A 20,684-nucleotide genomic window follows, 5' to 3' on the forward strand; every position below is an offset into this window, starting at 1 on the left:
GGACACGAGCAAAAGAAGGTTCTAGACTTCTAGTCGCATAATATAGTAGAGAGCTGGATAAAGATGATGAGCAAAAGTAATCTCCTTCTGTCGGCCCATTAAGGGGCCCGCTTTTATTAGCGGTAGTTTTGGGCCCAAGTCCTTTAATTGGAGTATTTTTATACATATTTTAATTTTAGAGTAAGGTGATATGGATAGCATAGAGGGCTATGATGCTAAGACTCAATATTTGAGTTTTCAAAATTCTAACGGTCGATCCGAACTATTAATCTTATTATTCATATTAATATGTGTTTGGAGAACAAATTTTACATTTTTTGAAAATTTTTAACTATTTTTTTAGATAGGTAGAAAATCAAATATCTGAATGGTGCATAATTTTTTAGATCAAGTGATTTTCTACTAGCTAAAAAAAAAAGTAAAAAATTTTCAAAAAATATAAAATTTGATCTCCAAACACATATTAATATGGAGAACAAGATGAACGGTTCGGATCGACCGTTAGAATTTTGAAAACTCGAATATTGAACTGTAGCACCGTAGTCCTCTATGCTATCCATAGCACCCAAGCTTTACTCTTAATTTTAATGAAACATGTTTTTTTCTAAGAGGACGGCTCAAATGCCCTATTATTTTATACCACTATGTATGGTACCTGCAAATAACATCACATGACAGATAATTTTTCAAAAATATTGCTTTATACCGCCCATTTTTTAGTATACCAACTTTACATATCTCCAGTGACCTTTACAATAAGTCAATAACACATGCATTTACGATACCACAATGGTACAACTATACTCGTTTATATCACAACTAAAATGCTTAGAAGTATTTTCCTATTTTTCCACCAAAACATCATTACCAATATTTAACAAATCCAATTACAAAAGCTAGAAACATACAGGGGTGGATCCAGGATTTTCATCAAGGGACAAAAAAATATCGAATCGGATTCAAATTCATTAACTAATTAGGTACTCGATAAAAAAAACAAAACAAAACAATGCTTTAACTTTACTTTTCAATATTCTAATTTGTAATTTATGATTCTCTAACCTATAATTCTAATTACCAATCATAATATTTAAGAAATTTGTTTTAATTTTAACTCTAAACTTAACCCGAATTACAAATAAAACCTCCAAAGAAGGGCCAAAATTTTTTTTAAAAATGGCAAAGTTGATCGGACCATCCCGATCTCCAGGTCCGCCCCTGAAAACATTGCACTGAAATTCATCCAGCTCCAAAACGACAAGCTTTTTGCTTGTTTGCAAAATGTATCAAAGGACACCGCAGATATCACAACAAAGCATTACTATAAAATGTTATTTTTCTAATTTTGAATTAATTCGGAAAAGAAAGCGAATTTTTTTAATTAATTCTTAAATAATTAAAAGAATGTGTATTATCAGGAAGCTTCCCACCTAGGGCTGGCAAAAAAATTCGAGGTTCGTGATTCGATTCGGGTTTGATTTGAGTTTAATTCGATTCGAAATGGGTTCGAATTGAAACGAACCAAACCAGGTTCGGTTCGGAATTAATTCAAACCAAACCCAAACCTAGCCTGGTTCGATCGAAATGGGTTCGATCATTTTTATGGTTCGAATCTCATAATAACATCGGCTGTCCATTTACCTGATGAAATTAAAATCCAAAATAGCGAGTCATAATTTAACTTAGCCGACACTCCCTCGCTCTCAAATCTCAAACCTAGTTCTCTCTCCACCTCTCCCTAACTCACTCTCCCTCTAGCTCTAAAATATAGCCGACGCTCTCGGCGACTGGCTGTCTCTCCAGCTGTCACTCCTCTCTTCGGCCTAGATGACTGTCTCTCCTCTCTCTTCGGTCGTCTCTTATAGTTCATACCAGGAAAGTCGTCTCTGATGTATTTTTTCATTAACAATTTTTCAACTTAAAAACACTCATTTCATAGTTCATACCGGTAAAAGGAAGTCATGTGAATTGTTCCGCGAGAAAAAATTAATGTATAAACTACCAGTATAACTAGGACTGCTAAAAAATAATTTAGTTCGTGATTCGATTCGGGTTCGATTCAAAAAATGTGTAGTTCGAAATGGGTTTGGTTCGAAATGGGTTCGGTTTGAAACGAATCAAACCAGGTTCGGTTCGAAATTAATTCAAACCAAACTCAAACCTAGGGTAAGTTCGGTTCGGTTCGGTTCGTTGCCACCCCTATTCCCACCCATGGCTAGGTTGGTACGCCTCCCCGTTCTCATCTTGCTTCTTTGAAATTAATTGGTAAATGGAATCAAATCCTACCAACTGGGAAGGTTTTGCAACTACAGCATGACGACTGCAGAAGCAATGGTCGATTTAGAGTATGATTGCATGATTTGCAATTCTTGTATATTGAAAAACAACTTGCGGCAAACAAAGTCAAATCATCAATTGATGTGTTTTACAAAAATATTAAATTATACAAAAATATTAAATTATTACTTAACAATACTTGTGCCAATTGACCATAGCTTCTGCAGTCGTAAAAGAACTGGATCTATATTTTTTGAAATTAATTTTGTACGGGATATATATATTTTTTTAGATTCTTCAATCATATGAAAAGAAGAATACAAATATACCAGACGCTTTTACATTAGTTGCATAGCTCAAATTAATGCCCGGTCGGTCAAATCTTCTATACTGCCTTTTATATTGTGATATAAATATTGTTGTTACTTGTTAGTATATGAGCATTGATAATTTCCCCTTTGCCTAACACGACGCAAAATTGTGTATTTTGTGCGCTTGAGCAATGTATTTGGATGTATGGTGGATGTTGAAGACAGTAAAAAAAATCATTGCTAGGATGTGATCACAAATTCTAAATTTCTTTGCGTGAGTCTGTAAAAATGACCACCTTACAATCAGAACTGGATCAATAACCATAGCCATTTTTAAATTCAGCATTGCTAATATCTGGAACCCATTAATTATTCTAGAAAACCCAAGTTAGGGTTTTTTGAGGCACCATTTGAATATTGCAAAAGAATGTTATGAAATATTTGAACATTAAATGTAGTACATTGGTTAATTTTGAGAGAAACATGAGCAGAGTAATCAAGATTTTCATAGCTTCAGCTGAAATATAGACGTTATACTTGTTATTGTTGGCTAAATATTGTATAAATGGAAATTCTCTATGCAAAATATGCACATAAATCAGGCATCACTCGGCAACTTCAACACAAATTTGTTAATTTCTAAGACATGCAAAATTCATCAGTATCAAGTTACACGTTACTGATTTCTTTTTAAAAAATATATATATTTGAAATTGCCAATTTCAATTGCAAATAGAAACAGTGAATAATTTGTAATTATCAACACGAAATAAAGAAGAAGAAAAAACAGAGCAGGGTAAACGAAAGTAAACACAAAGTGGGCCCAGAGTTATGACACAAACAATCATTAACTTTGTACGTTGCATGAGAAACAGGTACAAATTTGATTGTTAAGACTTAAGAGTGATATTCGCAGCTCAAAACCCCAGTTTGACAATTTTGAATAATTTTTTTGAAAAAGTATGTGTTATTTTGAAAAATGCTACCCAAGCGGCAATATAGTTGAAGAATAATGCAGTTAAGACAAAAAAAGTTTGGGTACTAACAGAGGTTAACGCAATATCACCTCTTGAGTGGCAAGTCACAACTGCTTCATGTATAATTTAGAGAGAAAAAAAGTTTACATCGAATAAGCATCACATCATGCATACAACCTAAGAAGACAACTCTCACTAAGGAAGCATTGGATCACAGAAACCAAGATCGTTCAAAAGTCCTTGTGATGTAAATACCATACATGATATTTCTTAAATATAGAACGATGATATAATTTACCAAATACACAGGATATTAGAAGATCATAATTTTATGTGTGCACTGCAATATTGACAACTTTTTCATTGGCAACCTTGTGAACTGATCCAGTTACCTTTTCTCTGATACGATCTTTGGTTGCAGGGCTGGAGCCATTAAGGGTTTTGGGGGTGCGGACCTTGCAGCTGTCAAGGCTGTGGCGATTGCTTGTGCGGTCCTTCACAATTTGATCTGAGTTGTTATTTGTTGATGTATCGCTTAAGCTCTTGCGTCGGCCAAGCTTGGGTGATTTTGCACGGGTAGTAGGCAGCTTAAATCCCAGTACAATTGATATGAGCCAGTATGAATAAAAAGGTAACAGGAAACAACATGAGATAACAATTAATAATTATGCACTTTAAATTAGATTGCATAATTGAGCTTAAATTGCGGTGAACTTGATCTTTTTACTTTTCTGATTGAGGATTCATTAAAGTAAAATTGGATATGAAGTGATGCCTGCCTCTACAATTGAATGCACTTTCAGGCCAAATCCTCAGTTTAACAATTGAGAGGTCACACCAGTACAAGGTACAGGTAAACTGAGATGTATTACATAGGAGAGTAAAAAATTGAGGCAATAATGTGCTTAGGATTGCTTTTACGTCAGAGCTGAGGGTTAAGGGAAAATTGTATTAATTGAGTAAAAATTGTGTTAAAAAATATGCTTCATTGTAAAATCAAGGAATAGTCGAGGGCAAATTCACAAACATAGATCATATTGGAATGATGTGTAATGCATACCTTTTTGAGTTCAGCCTTAGGAGGGGGTCCCTCGTGATAGAAGCTAGGCATGGGAGTAGCCTTGAATGTCAAGCTCTTCCTAAATTGCCTCATGACAGTCTCTTGCTCTTTCTATGAAAACACACCAGGTAAAATAAATCCTTGTTGCAAATAAAAGCAAAACAAACAATCTCGACATGCCAAGATGAATCACAAATTGTAAAAGAAAATTAAGTTTTCAAACAGTTTTAGTAAACTTCAAGAGAATAATTTAGGGTTTTACTACGGTATTCCCCTTTTAGCAAATACAGATTTAAATGAGCATTAACGTTAATAGCAGCAACTTGCAGAGAATTTTTTTCTCTGCATGAAATGCTATTGTATGTTGACTATTTTGCCCTTTAAAAATCAATGGTTCATAAACCAGATATGAAAAATCAACATTATGATGGTCGGAAACACCATAAGAAATTGAGAAGGGGAACATCATAGCAAGACTTAATAATTTAACCACTAATCTTCTATGCAATAAAAGGCAGAAAATCAACATAATAACGATCAAACATGACGTAAGAAGTGCACAGGCAAAACATTAATGCATAAACAACATAATATCTTTGGAAGCTTTAAATAGTAAAAAGAGATAGACAAGAAAACACAACAAACCTTTGCCTTGGCTTCAGATTGAGTCTTCTCTGCTTCCAAAGCCTGATGCTTCTCCTCCAACTTTTGGTAAAACTAAATCAACACAACAATAATGTTAATACAACAAAGAGATTCTTCACATAAACAGTTAATACTTTACCAATATTTAGGTAACATGGCCTGTGCAAAATTGTACCAAGGGCTGTGACACATATAATCAAAGTATTTAAATGACAGCTCAGTTGCTCGAATAAAATAAGCATTGTTAACATCTCTATTCGAAAGGCAAAAATACTATACTGCACACCTCAGCAAGTAAAAAAAGTTCTGTAAACCTTTGATCAAACATTAATTAAAAGCAATACCTCTCTACGCTTCTCGGCACGCTCAGAGCATTTGAAAACAGGAGCTGATGCCAGTGTGAATTTTACCTTTGATCCTTTACTAGCAGCAGTTCTTCATATACGTTAAAGAAATATATCTATCATATTATTACAAATTTTCTTACAAGTTCAATACAATTCTTGAAACCATAAAAATATTGCTCTAGTTTGATGGCTAGTGTAGTACAGCTAGGTTGAATTTGAAATTTAAATTCATCAAACGGTATTACAGTAAAGAATCATTTTAGAAACTAGGAAGGAGAGCAAAAATCAATCTTATTCCTGTCAATCACATATGTAAAGTGGGGTATGATAGAAAACTAATTTCCCAGTTGCATGCATATGCTCTCTCCTTGTCCCTCTTCTATCCCTCTATTGATAAATTTATCCTAAGATTCTCTTGGGTTTGGCATTATATTAGAGATGGAAAAGGTACCGAGCCCCACTTCTTATTCCAGTAATGATTACAACATATGTCTACTATAAAACACCATTTAATAAAGTTGAGTACTTTATTCTTTACCTATTATTACCAAAAAAACAGGGCTGGCCAAATGAAAAATTAGCTTTCCCACTAAATTAAATAATGTTTTGATGAGAAATTTTGTAAGGAACAAGCCAAGATAAATGTGGAAAATTTAGAAGGATACGAAGAAGTAACAGAGCATGTATCCTCTTCATCGAAGCGTTTTGCACTGCTGTCAGATTGTGATGATTTTCCATTGGCCTGTCATTCAAGGCAAAATTAGTCTTTATTTGAAAAACAAAAAGAAAGAAACAATATGTGTCATGAGTGTTTTAATTCTTCTGTTAAGCTGTTTAGCATTTGATTATTGTCTTGTCTTTACATGAATTTGATCGACGATAAAGCATCTGATAGATTCAAGTATTATTATTATCGTCTTTTTAGTTCCAGTATAACTATGTATCAGCATTTATTAACGAATTCTTGGTAGGATGCGGAGCTTTCTTTTCCCACATTAAGGAAAGACATGCACACAGTATATAATACAAAATCAGGTTGCTCTTTAAACATAAAAGATTGAGAGATGCTCGTAAACATGTGTTAAACAATTGAAAGTTATTCTTAAAAATTCATTAGTATGCATTTCTGGGTTTTGTCAAAATAACTAGAAAAAAGAGAAAGTGATAACCTGAGCCTTCCTCGATGGGCTTTTTGACTGAAGACCATTTCCATCAGGAGTCATGCTTCCATCCTCTCCAGAAGCTCTGATCAGATAGTCTCCATTTGCAGCATGTTTCTCAGGAGTGGCACCTTCAGGTTCTTCAACACCATTTCCTTCTGCATTTGGCTCTTTTGTTCCATTCAAATGCGGGTCCATGTCATCAGTACCTGAAGAGATGACAACACTCTCTGATTCTTCACCCAAACTCATGTTTGGCACCTCCTTTCCCATTCCACTGTAACGAGAAAGAATACAGAATACAAAATTGGTGTTTAAAAAGGAATACAATCAAGATTCTAAATAGCGTTTATAGCGGTATAGCGGGGAGACAAAAAAAAAAAAGCTTTAGCGAATAGCGGAGCTATAGCGAAAGCTATTATAAATAGCATTTTTTTATTTCAAAAATTATATTTCATATTTCTACTAATAGTAAAAATATCTCATCAAGAAAAAAAATATCAAATTAATTAAGTTCTAATATTCATATTAAACCAATACAAAGTTCAAATTGTCATTCAAAATATCCCTAATTCAAAAACTATCGATATATTTCAAGGTTCTAAATAGCGTTTATAGCAGCATAGCGGGGAGACAAAAAAAAAAAGCTTTAGCGAATAGCGCAACTATAGCGGAAGCTATCATAAATAGCGTTTTCTTATTTCAAAAATTATATTTTATATTTCTACTAATAGTAAACATGTCTCATCAAGAAAAAAAAACTCCAACTTGATTAAGAAGTTCTAATATTCTTATTGAAATTCAATTTCTCACGGACAAGGTCCCTAGGCATTGTTTTAATTTTTCATTTTTGGAAAACCAAACAATAATGCATAATACAAAATTTAATTGATATAGCGGTATAGCCCGCACATGTTCCATTATATTGATATAGTTTGATAAAGTAAAAAAAAACCCATCTGGACATTAACGTCCATTAAAATTGCAAAATCATAAGCCAATGTAGCATAGCGGACCGCTATTGCCGCTACGCGCTACACGCTATAGCGGCTGTAGCTCGATTAGCACAGTTTTACCCCGTAGCTTAGCTTTCTAGGTCCAAAACCGCTATAGCTAGCTATTGAGAAGCTTGAATACAATTGAGTATTTGCTAATTTTAGTAAGTTATACCTAACTTATCTGCTGATTGACTAATTCTAATTTTAGTAAGTCATACTTAACTTATCTGCTGATTGACTAATTGAGTATTTGCTAATTTTAGTAAGTTATATTTTAGCTAATCCACTGATATAACATTCCTCTGAAAAACACTATCTTTTATGCCCTAAAGAGTTTTACCCTTTCCACTCACTCTTCCTGTTTTCCCAATAAATTGCCAAAATATGGCTCTCTTTTACTTTTAGTGAGTATAGACTGTATAGTGATAGAGCTTTGGCGATTTAGCCATGTCAGAGAAATCGGATGGAATGTGAGGTTATTCTCAGTGTCTTTGGGCAAATGTAAGCAACAGGATGGACAAGGTAGTTTTAGATCCCGAGATAATACGCAATACCTCTTAATCTTTGTTTTTTAAGCTCATCTTTCAGTAGCATCAAACTTTGTATAGCTACATTTTGAGAAAATAAGTTAAATCAACAAAGTAAACACCAAAATCGGACTTTAACCCAAGAGATCGGCAATACAGAAATCAAAGGTAATGCACGGTAATAATGCTTACAAGCTAATCGCAACTATAAAAACACTCAAGAACAGTACCATCAAATCCACCAAATTTCATCAAATCAAACGAGATCTGAGGCCGAGTGTGAGTAAAAAGAGATGAAAACAGTAAGAAAATAACAAAAGCTGGTTGCAATGCTAGAGATTTCTTACAGATTTGAGGTCGATTGAGAGTCGGGATCTGTCGATCTCTCTTCTACTTCGCCCCTTTTCTCTCACTTTTTGTTTCTCTCTCTCTCCCTCTGCGAGATTTTGGTCTTTAGTTCAGACTTCGGGCGAGCTGCTTGCTGCTTCTGTAGCGCCACATTTATAGCTCTCTTCTATTTCAACGCAGTTAGTATTAACCCTTGTTTATATTGTCAAAAAAGAATGAGTGCGTATCCTCTGAGATACCTCAACTTTTGCGTGACCGACGTGTACGGTGAATATTCGGGGATAGCGTAGGGGCCAATATTATTTTCGCTTTATGATTCGTGTAAAACATATCTAAACGGTTAAGATTTTCCAAAAAGTCACGCAAAGTTTGAGATATCTCAGAGGATGCGAATTCAAAAGAATCCCTTGTTTCGGTACCTGGGTTTCTATGTAACGATTCCAGTGTGAACAATGTGTAGCTAGTTTTAGGGGCGAAGTGTTGCGAACTTACTTTTGAGTTAGGGACCCACTGGAAGGAGAGTGTTATAAAAGATTGTAAGATTTGTTATTACAGCGAACTGGGGCTCGGTTGTTTTTTGGTTTTAAATCTTTCTTTTTGTCTTTTTCGGTGATCTTTTGTGAAATTTAATTTTACAACATTTGGAAAGTTGCTGTTGTTCTGTTCGAATGCTTTGGGCGGGTTCGAAACTGAATGGTCCATGTCGAAGGTTTGTTGACCAGAAAAAGGCAGACTTGTAAATAAAACTTAATCAATTAGTAGAATTGTAGAAACAGAGTTTGTTTTATTTTTTAAATTTAAATAGATAAAAAATCGCTATTTTCGATAATTCATAATCTTCAGATCAATTGATTTATTACCTGCTGAAAAAAATATAAAATATAAAATTTGATATTTAATTATATTTAGATCATATTAAGCGATTTGAATCACTGTTTGAATTTTGCAAAGATAAAAAATCTGTAATACAATGGATCCATAATATACATGCCACCATAGTCTTGTTCTATTTTATAGTGATAATAACAATGCGGTATAGGTTATAAATATACTGCTATTATACCGAACAGTAGACATATAATTTTATATAACTTTTTGGGTACACTGGATCGGCCGGTTTTTTTATTTTTACCCAAAAATATTATTATTTTAATTAAAATACCCAGCTTTTCGCCGGAATTTTAAAAATACCCAACCCGTGGAATTTTTCCACGGGTTGAAATTTGAATTCCCACCGTGGAAAAATTCCACGGGCCAGACCCAATTTTTTTTTTTTTTTTTTTTTTTTTAAACAGAAATTTGTATTTATTTTTTATTTTTTGTATTGAAATATTAGAAATATTAGATATATTTCTTTGAAAATAGATGGAATACAATATAATTTGATTTATTAGAAAGACTGCAACAAATAACCCGGATCAATATTTTTCAGATCAGATTTTTCGCGGCTGTAAGAAAAATTAATATATTTCTTTATGTGTTAATGGAAAAAAATAAAAATGCTTAGATTCCGAGTTATTGATCCCGGTTCAAAAGTCACTTCTAGGTAATCCAGAAAATATTATAATCTTTCTAGTACATTTAATTTATTAAAAGTTTTATCTATTTTGAGAATTATTTTTGAATAATAATCATTAAATAAATTAAAGTTTTTGTTTTTTTTTTCAAAATAGATATAACTTTTAATAAATTAAATGTACTAGAAAGATCATAATATTTTCTAGATTACATAGAAGTGACTTTTGAACCGGGATCAATAACTCGGAATCTAAGCATTTTTATTTTTTTCCAATAACACATAAAGAAATATATTAATTTTTCTTACAGCCGCGAAAAATCCGATCTGAAAAATATTGATCCGGGTTATTTGTTGCAGTCATTCTAATAAATCAAATTATATTGTATTCCATCTATTTTCAAAGAAATATATCCAATATTTCTAATATTTCAATACAAAAAATAAAAAATAAATACAAATTTCTGTTAAAAAAAAAAAAAAAAAAAAAAAAAAAATGGGTCTGGCCCGTGGAATTTTTCCACGGTGGGAATTCAAATTTCAACCCGTGGAAAAATTCCACGGGTTGGGTATTTTTAAAATTCCGGCGAAAAGCTGGGTATTTTAATTAAAATAATAATATTTTTGGGTAAAAATAAAAAAACCGGCTGGATCGGTGTTGTAAATAACAGTATGCGGTCATTGGACAGACAAGGTACCGTCAAGCGATTAATCGGAAATAATCAGAAATAATTAGTCGATTAGTTGAAAAAATCCATGACGGTTTGGTAACCACCAACGACTAATTGGCTGATTAATCGGTTTAAACGGATTTTTTTACAACACTGTACTGGATAAATGTTATAGGATATAAATATAGAGGAGGGTTCAAATGCACCCAAATACACCATATCTTTCAAATCCTTTTTCTCCGTTTTCAAAGTCCGAATAGTCAATCCGAACCGTTAGATGCGATCTATATATTAAGATGTGCTTGGAGACCAAATTTTACATTTTTTGAAATTTTTTTACTATTTATTAAGCCACTTTGAAAATCGCTGATTTTACATTTTCTGGGCCATTGGATCAGCGATTTTCAAAGTGGTTTAATAAATAGTAAAAAAAATTTCAAAAAATGTAAAATTTTGGTCTCCGAGCACATCTTAATATATAGATTGCATCTAACGATTCGGATTGACTATTTGGACTTTGAAAACGGAGAAAAAGAATTTGAAAGATATAGTGCATTTGGGTGCATAAAAATTTGGATGCATTTGAACCCTCCTCATAAATATAATGTTGTTTGCGGAAATTTTAAATCACTGGGTTTTAAATTGCTGCAAGTACTTTGTCAAAAAAAAAAATGCTGCAAGTAGCATGTTAGCTTTGAGGATTGGATGGGTACTTTAAAAAATGCTAAGATTTGAGCTTTGAAGAAAATATGGTGGTTTGAATAATTCCTAACTGCTTATAAAAAGGTGAAGTATTAATTATTTGCACAATAGCGGATTTGATTTGGCTAATAAATAAACTGCACAGCTGATGGAACTACTCTTGAATGTAACCAACCGTATTCATTGATAAAGAGATGAATATTATTATGCTCGTTTTCTTCGTGAACTTTCATTTTGATTTATTAATTCTGATTAGAAAATTTTGGATAGTTCTAGTCTACATCCAACTATTTATATCCATTTCTTGTGATACATATTGAGTGAGGCTATGTTACTTTGAAAAGCGCATTGTATTATGAATTTATATTTTTTGTTTTTAAAGTTTAAACAATCAATCTAAATTGTTCAACGCAATATATTTATATGAAAATATACTTGGAGATCAAATTTTACATATTTTTAAAAGAGGAAGACTACGGTGCTATGGGTTGCATAGAGGGCTACGGTGCTACGGCTCAATATTCGAGTTTTCAAAATTTTGATCCGAACTGTTCATCTTGTTCTCCATATTAATATGTATTTGGAGACCAAATGGAATTTTTTTTTTTAATTTTTTACTATTTATTTAGATAGGTAGAAAATCACTTGATCTAAAAAGGCTATTGACCTCTTGTGTTTAAACATGAAGATTTGGTGAAACAACTCCAGATATTTGATTTTCTACCTATCTAAAAAATAGTAAAAAAATTTCAAAAAATGTAAAATTTGGTCTCCAAACACATTAATATGGAGAACAAGATGAACAGTTCAGATCGACCATTAGGATTTTGAAAACTTAAATATTGAGCCGTAGCACCGCAGCCCTCTATGCAACCCATAACACCATAGCCTTGCTCGTTTTAAAACTGTTTCGTTATTTTTTAAAATAAGTTGGAAATCACATAATTTAAAATTTATGGACCATCCCAAAGCAGTAATTTTCTATCTATCTAAAAAATAAAATTTGGTATCCAGCTATATCATATGAGATCCTATTAAGCAGTTTAGATCGATTGTTCAATCTTTGAAACAAAGTTTTAAAGATATGAATCCGTAGTACATGCCTATTCACACTTTATGAAGTGTCATAGCCTCACTCATATATATATCTAAAATGAGGAGGGTTCAAATGCCTCCATTTTTAAAAACGTTAATAAATCAAAATTTAAATCACAAACATCAAAATAAAAACCGTTAGATGTGGTCTATATTATTTTTTTTATGTGCTCATTAAAAAAAATATCGCATTTCGATTGTGTTTTTATGCGAATCAATCATTTGAAAAATCAACGTCTCGAAATTATCCATATTAGTGCGTTTTTACAAGCTCTTGATGACAGCCCAAACAAAGTTGATATGTCATAATTTTTTACACGTGCATAGATAAAATAATGTAAATCATATCCAGCGGTTTTATTTTGACTTTTAATTTTAAATTTTGAGTTATTAAAGTTCTTAAAAATGGAGGCATGATGGAGGCAAAAAAAAAATGGAGGCATTTGAACCCTCCTCATCCAAAATATATTATTTAAATTTTAAAAAAATGTAAAAGTATTTTAAATTATTTACATAGAACATGTAGTAAATTTGAATTAATTTTAAAGATGTTTAGCTTTTCACTAAATAGTTTCAAATTTTTTACAGCGAAATTTGGATTACATTTTGTGATATATAACCAACCAAATTTCAATCAAACTCAAATTTAATACACGCCTTATCTAAATAATTGATAACGCATCTACAATTTAAAATTTTTTATTTAAATAATATTTTTTTTCAAAATATGGATCATAAGCATTGATGTACCATAGAAATTAGATGCACGCTAAAATTATTACAATTTCTATAATCCTCAGCCTTTTTCCCCTTTTTGTTTAAATACATTGAAAACGCCGTCTGCTTAAAAATGAATATTTTTTTTCTACAATTGCTTGAAATTATACAACTATAGTTGACAAATATAATGTTATTTGCAGAAATTTTAAATTGCTGCAAGAAGCATGTGAGCTATGAGGATTGGTTGGGTATTTAATAAAAGCTACATTTGAACTTATTGGAAGAATATATGGTGGTTTGGATAATTCCTAACTAATTGCTCATATAAAAGTTAGGCAGAGATTAATTTGCTTTAGCTAATTAAGAAGCTGATGATGCAACTACTCTTGAATGCGACTAACCGAATCCATCAATTGATGGGCGAAAATCAAATTAAGATGAAGAGTCTTGTTCACGACACCTCAAAACATGCACAACAATTAAAAATTTATATTTATATTTATTAATTTATAATAATTAATTTTAGATAATTCTAACCACTTAAATACCTTTATAGCTCATTATTAGTACCTATTTATATTTTTATAATCATTTCATGAGTTCGTAATACAAGCGATCCGATCCAATAACGAAATGGTTTATACTAATTATAACAGTACGACTAGGGGTGTTCGTAAGTTCACCAAGTATCTCCGTGAGTTTAACTAAAAAAATTATTGAATTGGTTTCAAACAACAAATTTAACCCGTTAAAACTGATTTATTTCATGAGTGATGTGTTTACATATCAAATTTGTAAGTTTCTAAATTAATTTGTTATAAAGTCAAGTGGTAAAAAAATAATTTGCAAATTATCTTTTTTTTATTACTTGAGTTTATACTAAATTAATTTGAAACTTTTTAATCTTACATGGAAATGTATCACTCGTAAAGTATATCGATTTTAACGGTTTGAATTTATCGTTTAAAATCAACCCAATAAATTTTTGAATCAAGCTTACAATGAAACTTAGCTTAAAATCCACCCAAGTTCTACTTCTAATTATAATATATAGGAACATGATATTTTAAGGGGCCATCATTGCCATATCATTGCGTAAACTTATTTTGAAAGAATGTATGTCGTTGCATACTTGCATATCATATTATTTTATTAAACTTATTTTTTTTTATCATCAAGCCCGTAGGCAGCTATGAGCCGATAGTGACATATTGGCTTCATTACGAGAGAGAGAGAGAGAGATGGTAAGTCAAATCTAGAAAGAGTTGGCATTTATTTGCCCGTACTAAATCCAAATCAATGCTCAAAACTCCTATTTCGTGAGCTATCAGGGGTGGATCCAGAAATTTTATCAGTGGTGGATCCAGAATTTTTAGCAGGGGTGAATTCAGAATTTTTGTTAGAAACAGACAAAAAAAATATCGAACCGAGTTTAAATAACTTATCGAATTTAAATTCATTAACTAATTGAATACTCGATAAAGAAAATAATATTTTGACTTATATTTTTCAATATTTTAACTTATAATTTATGATCTTTAACTTATAATTCTAATTACTAATCATAATTCAAGAAATTTATTTTAATTTTAATATTAAATTTAACCCGAATTACAAATCAAACATCTAAAAGGGGGCAAAATTTTTTTCAAGAAGGGACAAAGTCAATCGGTACTTGTTCCCCTGGTCTACTATGGGTCCGCTCCTGTCTGTTCTCGTATATATCTTCTGCGATTAATGCGTGGTCAGTTATAATTCAGACCGTAGATTACTAATCTAACGATTCATATCAAGTATATATGGTGGATTAGCTATATTTTGTCTGCAGCTTGACAAGTATATATTGGTAGCATTGACAAACAAAAATTCATAGCTCATGACTTGTTCGAGATCGACTCCGAAAAAACTAAGCTAGTTTGTCTCAACTCGACTCGACGCGGTTACAATTCTACGAGTTCCGTTTCTCTAAACTGGATATGAATGGGAACGTCTAATCGGGGCGGACCCAGTGTAGTTAGGGCAACTGTTCTTCTATGAATTTCGAAGTTTTATACAAATTTATAGGTTCAGTTCGACTTTGACCCTTTCGGAAATTTTATTTGCCTCCCTCTGAACTTTTAGTTTGTAATTAATATTAAATTTAGGATTAAAATTATGATAATTTTTTTGAATTCTAATTGGTAATCAGAATTAGAAGTCAGAGTATTAAAAATTAGAAGTCATAACATTTGAAACTACAAATTAGAGTATTTTTTTTTTATCTCATACCTAATTCGTTATTAATTTGTCACTCTCTGACAAAAATTCTGAATCCGCTCCCGTCTAATTACATATAATTATCCCTGGCATCATGCACAAGAGTACACTAGTGTGTGTATGAACTATCTCCTTTTATTGGAGATAGACATATGATATTGCTAATCACCTCCCAATTGCTGTCAAACCCATGAATAGTACCACTGCACTGGCACTGTTCCTCTCCTGTAACTCTTTGAATTTTAACATTATTTTTATTTTATCTACAGGAACAAAAGAGAACAGCTGATCTAAGATTCTTAGTTGATGGCTCAGTAACATTCTATGTTCCATTTTAAGCTACCAACCAACGAGCACTTTATAATTAACCTTCAAATTGCGAAAGCTAAGCTGACGCGTTTTAAGCAATCATTTCAGTTTCACCATAATAAATAATGTCTGACAATCTGATTTCTTTTTTTTCTTTTTAGGAAGAAAGATAAAAAAAAAACCTGATCATTTATTACGAGTAGAACTAGGATGTTCTTAGTTCATCAGATCTTTGTGAACTCAACTCTAAATTTTATCGGATTGACTTCATAATAAATCCGAAACGGTGAAATCCATCTACCTTACGAGTTATGATTGATGCACCCATCTACCTTATGAGTTACGATTGATGCATCTACATGCAAAATTTTAATTTTTCGAATTAATTTTGTATACAATAGTAAAAAAAACGTTAAAAGAATGAATGCGCATTAAAATTAATTTATAAGTTTCTACTTTTGACAGCTTGACTTTATACTACAATAATTCGAAAGTTTTTTTTTTTTTTTTTGCATGTGGACGAATTACTCATAAGGAATATGAGTTTCAACTGTTCAGATTTGTCATTTAAAACCAATATGATTGGATTTAAAGTTGAGTTCACAAAAGAGACTTGATGAACTTAAAAACACCTTAGTTCTACTCATATATTATATTAGAAGATATTTAAGAGTAGAACTAGGGTGTTCTTAAGTTCACCAAGCTCCTTGGTGAACTCAAGTCTAAAACCCGTTAAATCCACTTTAGATGACGAATCCGAACCGTTGAAATCTGCTTACCTTACGAGTGATGCGTCTACATGTGAACATTTTAAACATTTGAATTAATTTAGAATAAAGTCAATCGGTCAAAATTATTAGATTAATAAATTAATTTTAATACATTCATTTTTTTTAAAGTTCTTTTACCAGTTGACTTTATACTAAATTAATTTGAATGTTTAAATTTTTCACATGTACATGCACCACTCGTAAGGTAGGCGGGTTTCAACGGTTCAGATTCATCATTTAAAGCCGATTTGACGAGAGCTTAGTGAACTTAAGAACACCTTAGTTCTACTCGAGATTTAATACCAAATTTTAGTTTCAAACAATGCCAATATAATTAAAATCTGAAACGAGTATTATGTCAATTTTTACAAAACAAACTAATTGAATTTATAGTTTGATTTTATTCAGTACGAGTGGATGCTAGCAAAATCAACCAATCAATTATTGTCAATTCAATCCATCTTTTAACGACCGCCGAAGTCATGATGTCGAAAATTTACAAGTACATGCGATTAAAATTAGTCTATAGTAGAGTCAAAATACCCCATTGATTTTGTATCTCATCATACTCCAATATTATTATCTCTATTTTCAATTCATTCCATCTTTTAACGACTTAGATGTCGAAATCTTACAATCATATCATTAATTGCAAGTACTCTATTTTTTGAAAATTACAATAATTGGACCAAATTAAATGATGGATAATACATAATTATATAAGTTTATTTGACAAGCTTGACAATCAATTTTAAAAATGATTCCTCAAAGTTAAAATTCTATATATGTTATTTAGGATCTGTTCGGCTGCCACTGTATCCGTAGGAAAAAAAAATCACTCAGAGTGAATTTTTTTTTTCCACATGCACAGTGTTTCGGCCATTTAAATTGGACTCTAATCCAAACCCATTCCCGTTCCCATTTAGCAGCCGAACAGGTCCTTAATGTGCATAACTGGGTGTCAATTTTGATATAATTTGAACATCATTTGATCCACGTAGATTCTTTTTTTTTTAATAGAACTAAATTATTAGACTTTGAAATTGCTACTAATCAATATAAATTTGGCATTAAGTACTCTTGCTCATGATTAGTTATACAAATTATAAAGAGAATCTCTTACTATTAATATATATATATATATATATATATTAGCACTTGCACTTTCAAGTTTCAGGTGAGCCTCTGGAAGGTTCCTCTCAATTGGATGGTGTTTGCTCTTTTCCGTCAAGTTATTACTACTATGTGGGACCCACTAGGATATCAAATGGTCATAGTCTGACAGAACCAGCAGCTACAGTTTTGCAGTTTATCAATTACCATTGGCCATTGCATTGCACCAACCTCTTTTCTCTTTTTCGTTCCAAAGGCAAAGTACTATTCTCTTTTCCAATTAGAAAATAGGGAAATACCTCTTCACAAGCAATTATTTTGACAAGGATATATCATAAGGTGTTGATTTTGAGAGGAACATGGTTGATAAGAGATCTTGATACAACAACTGACCTTAATTAATAATATTTAATGATCTTACTGTTTTTCCCTATTTGGTGCCTTTCTGATCTAGTTCAGTATATTTTAATTTTTTTTATAAACCATAATTAAAAAAAAAAGATTTTTATAAAACCAACACGATTATATTTTTTTTTATAAAATCCATAAGAGGCATTTTGGTTCCGAATTTTTTTTTTTAGGACCGAAATGGCCATTCGTTTCGATGTATTTTCACAATTTTTAAATATTTTTTTTTCTCGAAACCTGTGAAAACGGCTGAGACTGAAATGGAAATTTGGACCAAAAAAAAAAAAAAATGGGACCGAAATGACATCTCGGTTCTTATGATTTTTTGTAAAAAACAAAGCAATCAAGTTGGTTTGATAAATTTTTTTTTATTTTTTATTTATGGTTTCTAAAAAAGATTCAGTATATTTACTTAAAATGTAAGGATGTATAGTCTCATGAATTGTTGACTTGGAGATATCAACTTAGCTTTAAAGTCTACTGGTAAAAGAAAAAAAAATTATCAGTGGATTTTCAACGCTGTGACCACATGGCTATTTTTAAGCCTAGTTGAAAACAATTTTTTTGGGTAACAAATTATATTATTATTATAGGTTTTGGATAAGCTTACAGGTAAGGACAGATCCTAACAACCTAATTTGTGCAAAAGGTTTGATTGAGATGTCAAAGAGCTAGCTAGGCAGCTGGTGTATTTCTTTCACAGGTCCCTTACCAGTTCCCACAGGAACGGGATCTACACCTACTGGTAATAACACCTTTTCAGAAAGCTACATTTGTACCTCCAAAATCTCACTGTAATATATTTCATAACACACTTTATTTAATTAGCCAAAGCATCCATGATCTATCCTTTTAAGTGGCCACTGGTGGATGTTAAGGTAGGAGAGGCATGCACCTCACTTGAAAAGTGAAAAGGACGCTTGCTCAATTTAAACCGGTTTTTAATTAGTAGTCAAAACCACATAACAATCAACGGTTTGGAACCCGATGGCCGAACGTGTGCTGCCGATGGTATATTGATTAACGCCATTTGTTTTGAGCCGATAACATATGTATGTACATTTACTATCGGGGCAATAAGCAACAGTTCGAAATCTGATGGTGAAATGCGATTTCAACATGGACTTAATTTGAAAATGTGTGGGTCGGTTGTGGGTACGCAGTAAAAAAATGTAAACCCGGATTATCCTATTCGTTAATGTTTAATTGCTAAATGATAATGTTGTTCCTGGGAACTGATTGCTGGTACAGAAACAGAAAGAAAAGTAGTACTTATCAACTTTTTTTGGGTGAACAGATTATTAGATATGGACATCTTAACCTGAAATTATGAATTTTGAAATTTTTGGTAAAAGAAATCTGACATGACCAGGAATAGTCCCACAGGTGTAATTAGGAATAGTCTGATTCAAATCAAGTGGGATCAAATTTGAAGCATGTGTGATGCCTTACCATTTTTAGGAAGTTTACCTTGGATTGAATCAAAAGTTAAGTTAATAGGAATTCTTCTCTTGATTAGACTGTTAGATGCTTACCAGTACCTAATTAAATTTATGCTTACCAGTTACCAGTATCTTTTTGACTCAAATGTGTCTATTAAGATATTGGATCCAATTCAGATGCAAAATGAAGCATAAATCTGAATGTAATTTGACAATATGTTACCAGCTGGTTTTGTTTTTTCTGTTCCAGTTTTGGCATAGATTGAGGTACGTGTGTCCTCTTTTTACCGTTAATTAATCTTAAATTCAATAAAGAGAGATCATCTTTCTTTTAGAAGCAAATCCTATCTTAATTTTGTCAGAAAGAATCTCTTTAATTTGGAATTTTTTAGGGCCCACAACCTAGTCTCTTTGACTCTCTTTAATTTGGAATTATTACATAGGCCCATCAACTTTTCAAGATATTTATTTAAAAAATCTGATGGTTGAGTTTTATTTTTTAAGCGTTTGTATGGAATCCGTATCACCCCAGGTATCTTAGGTGCAAGCTGAAAATCAGGACCGTTCTTTTAGCTTAGCACAAATCTTAAAGCAACCCCTACATCCACAACAACTATCGAATTGAGTTTGATTTGAATAGACTTACTATGGACCGTTTGTTCTTTTAAATTGCACCTCAGGTACCTGGGCGGACACGGAATCGTTTGTATGATCTTCAAATATTAAAAAACAGTTTTAACTTTGCATTTGATATATTTGATATAAATACAACCATTCGATATATATATTTGATATAAAATATAGATGTGTTCTTCATCATTTCAGTAGGTGATATATTAAATTTTATTGAGTAATCCACCAAACTATGAAAATTTAAGATAATAGAACATTTGAACTTATTTGGTAAATGATCAAATAAATTTCAAGTTGTGTACAATCTAAGTGGTAGATTTTTATTTGAGAAATATAAACATCAAATAAATGTACCATAATGGAGAAATCAATGACTCATTTAAATCTGGGTCCTTAAAT

The 20,684-nt window shown here is 31.8% G+C and overlaps 1 protein-coding gene across 2 annotated transcripts; it reads right to left on the reverse strand.

Moving 5' to 3' along the window:
- Positions 1–3,664: 3,664 nt before the first annotated feature.
- On the reverse strand, positions 3,665–8,843 carry LOC144566053 (protein WVD2-like 2). Of its 2 annotated transcripts, XM_078315914.1 has the most exons (8): positions 8,650–8,807; positions 8,330–8,383; positions 6,787–7,054; positions 6,283–6,359; positions 5,615–5,705; positions 5,271–5,342; positions 4,626–4,736; positions 3,665–4,152 (listed from the first exon to the last, which is right to left on the reverse strand). In XM_078315914.1, the coding sequence occupies exons 3-8, from the start codon at positions 7,048–7,050 to the stop codon at positions 3,895–3,897; spliced, it is 873 nt and encodes a 290-aa protein (XP_078172040.1). In that variant the 5' UTR covers positions 7,051–7,054; positions 8,330–8,383; positions 8,650–8,807; the 3' UTR covers positions 3,665–3,894. The 2 variants fall into 2 exon arrangements, with proteins under 2 accessions (XP_078172040.1, XP_078172039.1); XM_078315913.1 differs by lacking the exon at positions 8,330–8,383 and having other exon boundaries at positions 8,650–8,843.
- Between the last annotated feature and the right edge of the window lie 11,841 nt (positions 8,844–20,684).

Source organism: Carex rostrata, chromosome 15 (assembly GCF_964058835.1).
Source record: "Carex rostrata chromosome 15, lpCarRost1.2, whole genome shotgun sequence".
Classification (NCBI taxonomy): Eukaryota; Viridiplantae; Streptophyta; class Magnoliopsida; order Poales; family Cyperaceae; genus Carex; species Carex rostrata.

What these genes read in the sequence shown, in the direction of transcription:
- LOC144566053 (XM_078315913.1), bottom strand. Translation starts at nt 7,050, where the DNA reads ATGGGAAAGGAGGTGCCAAACATGAGTTTGGGTGAAGAATCAGAGAGT. An exon ending in ACATGCTCTGTTACTTCTTC is followed by an intron (nt 5,706 to 6,282) that starts GTATCCTTCTAA and finishes ACGTATATGAAG; the next exon opens with AACTGCTGCTAGTAAAGGAT. An exon ending in CTAAGGCTGAACTCAAAAAG is followed by an intron (nt 4,153 to 4,625) that starts GTATGCATTACA and finishes CTGGGATTTAAG; the next exon opens with CTGCCTACTACCCGTGCAAA.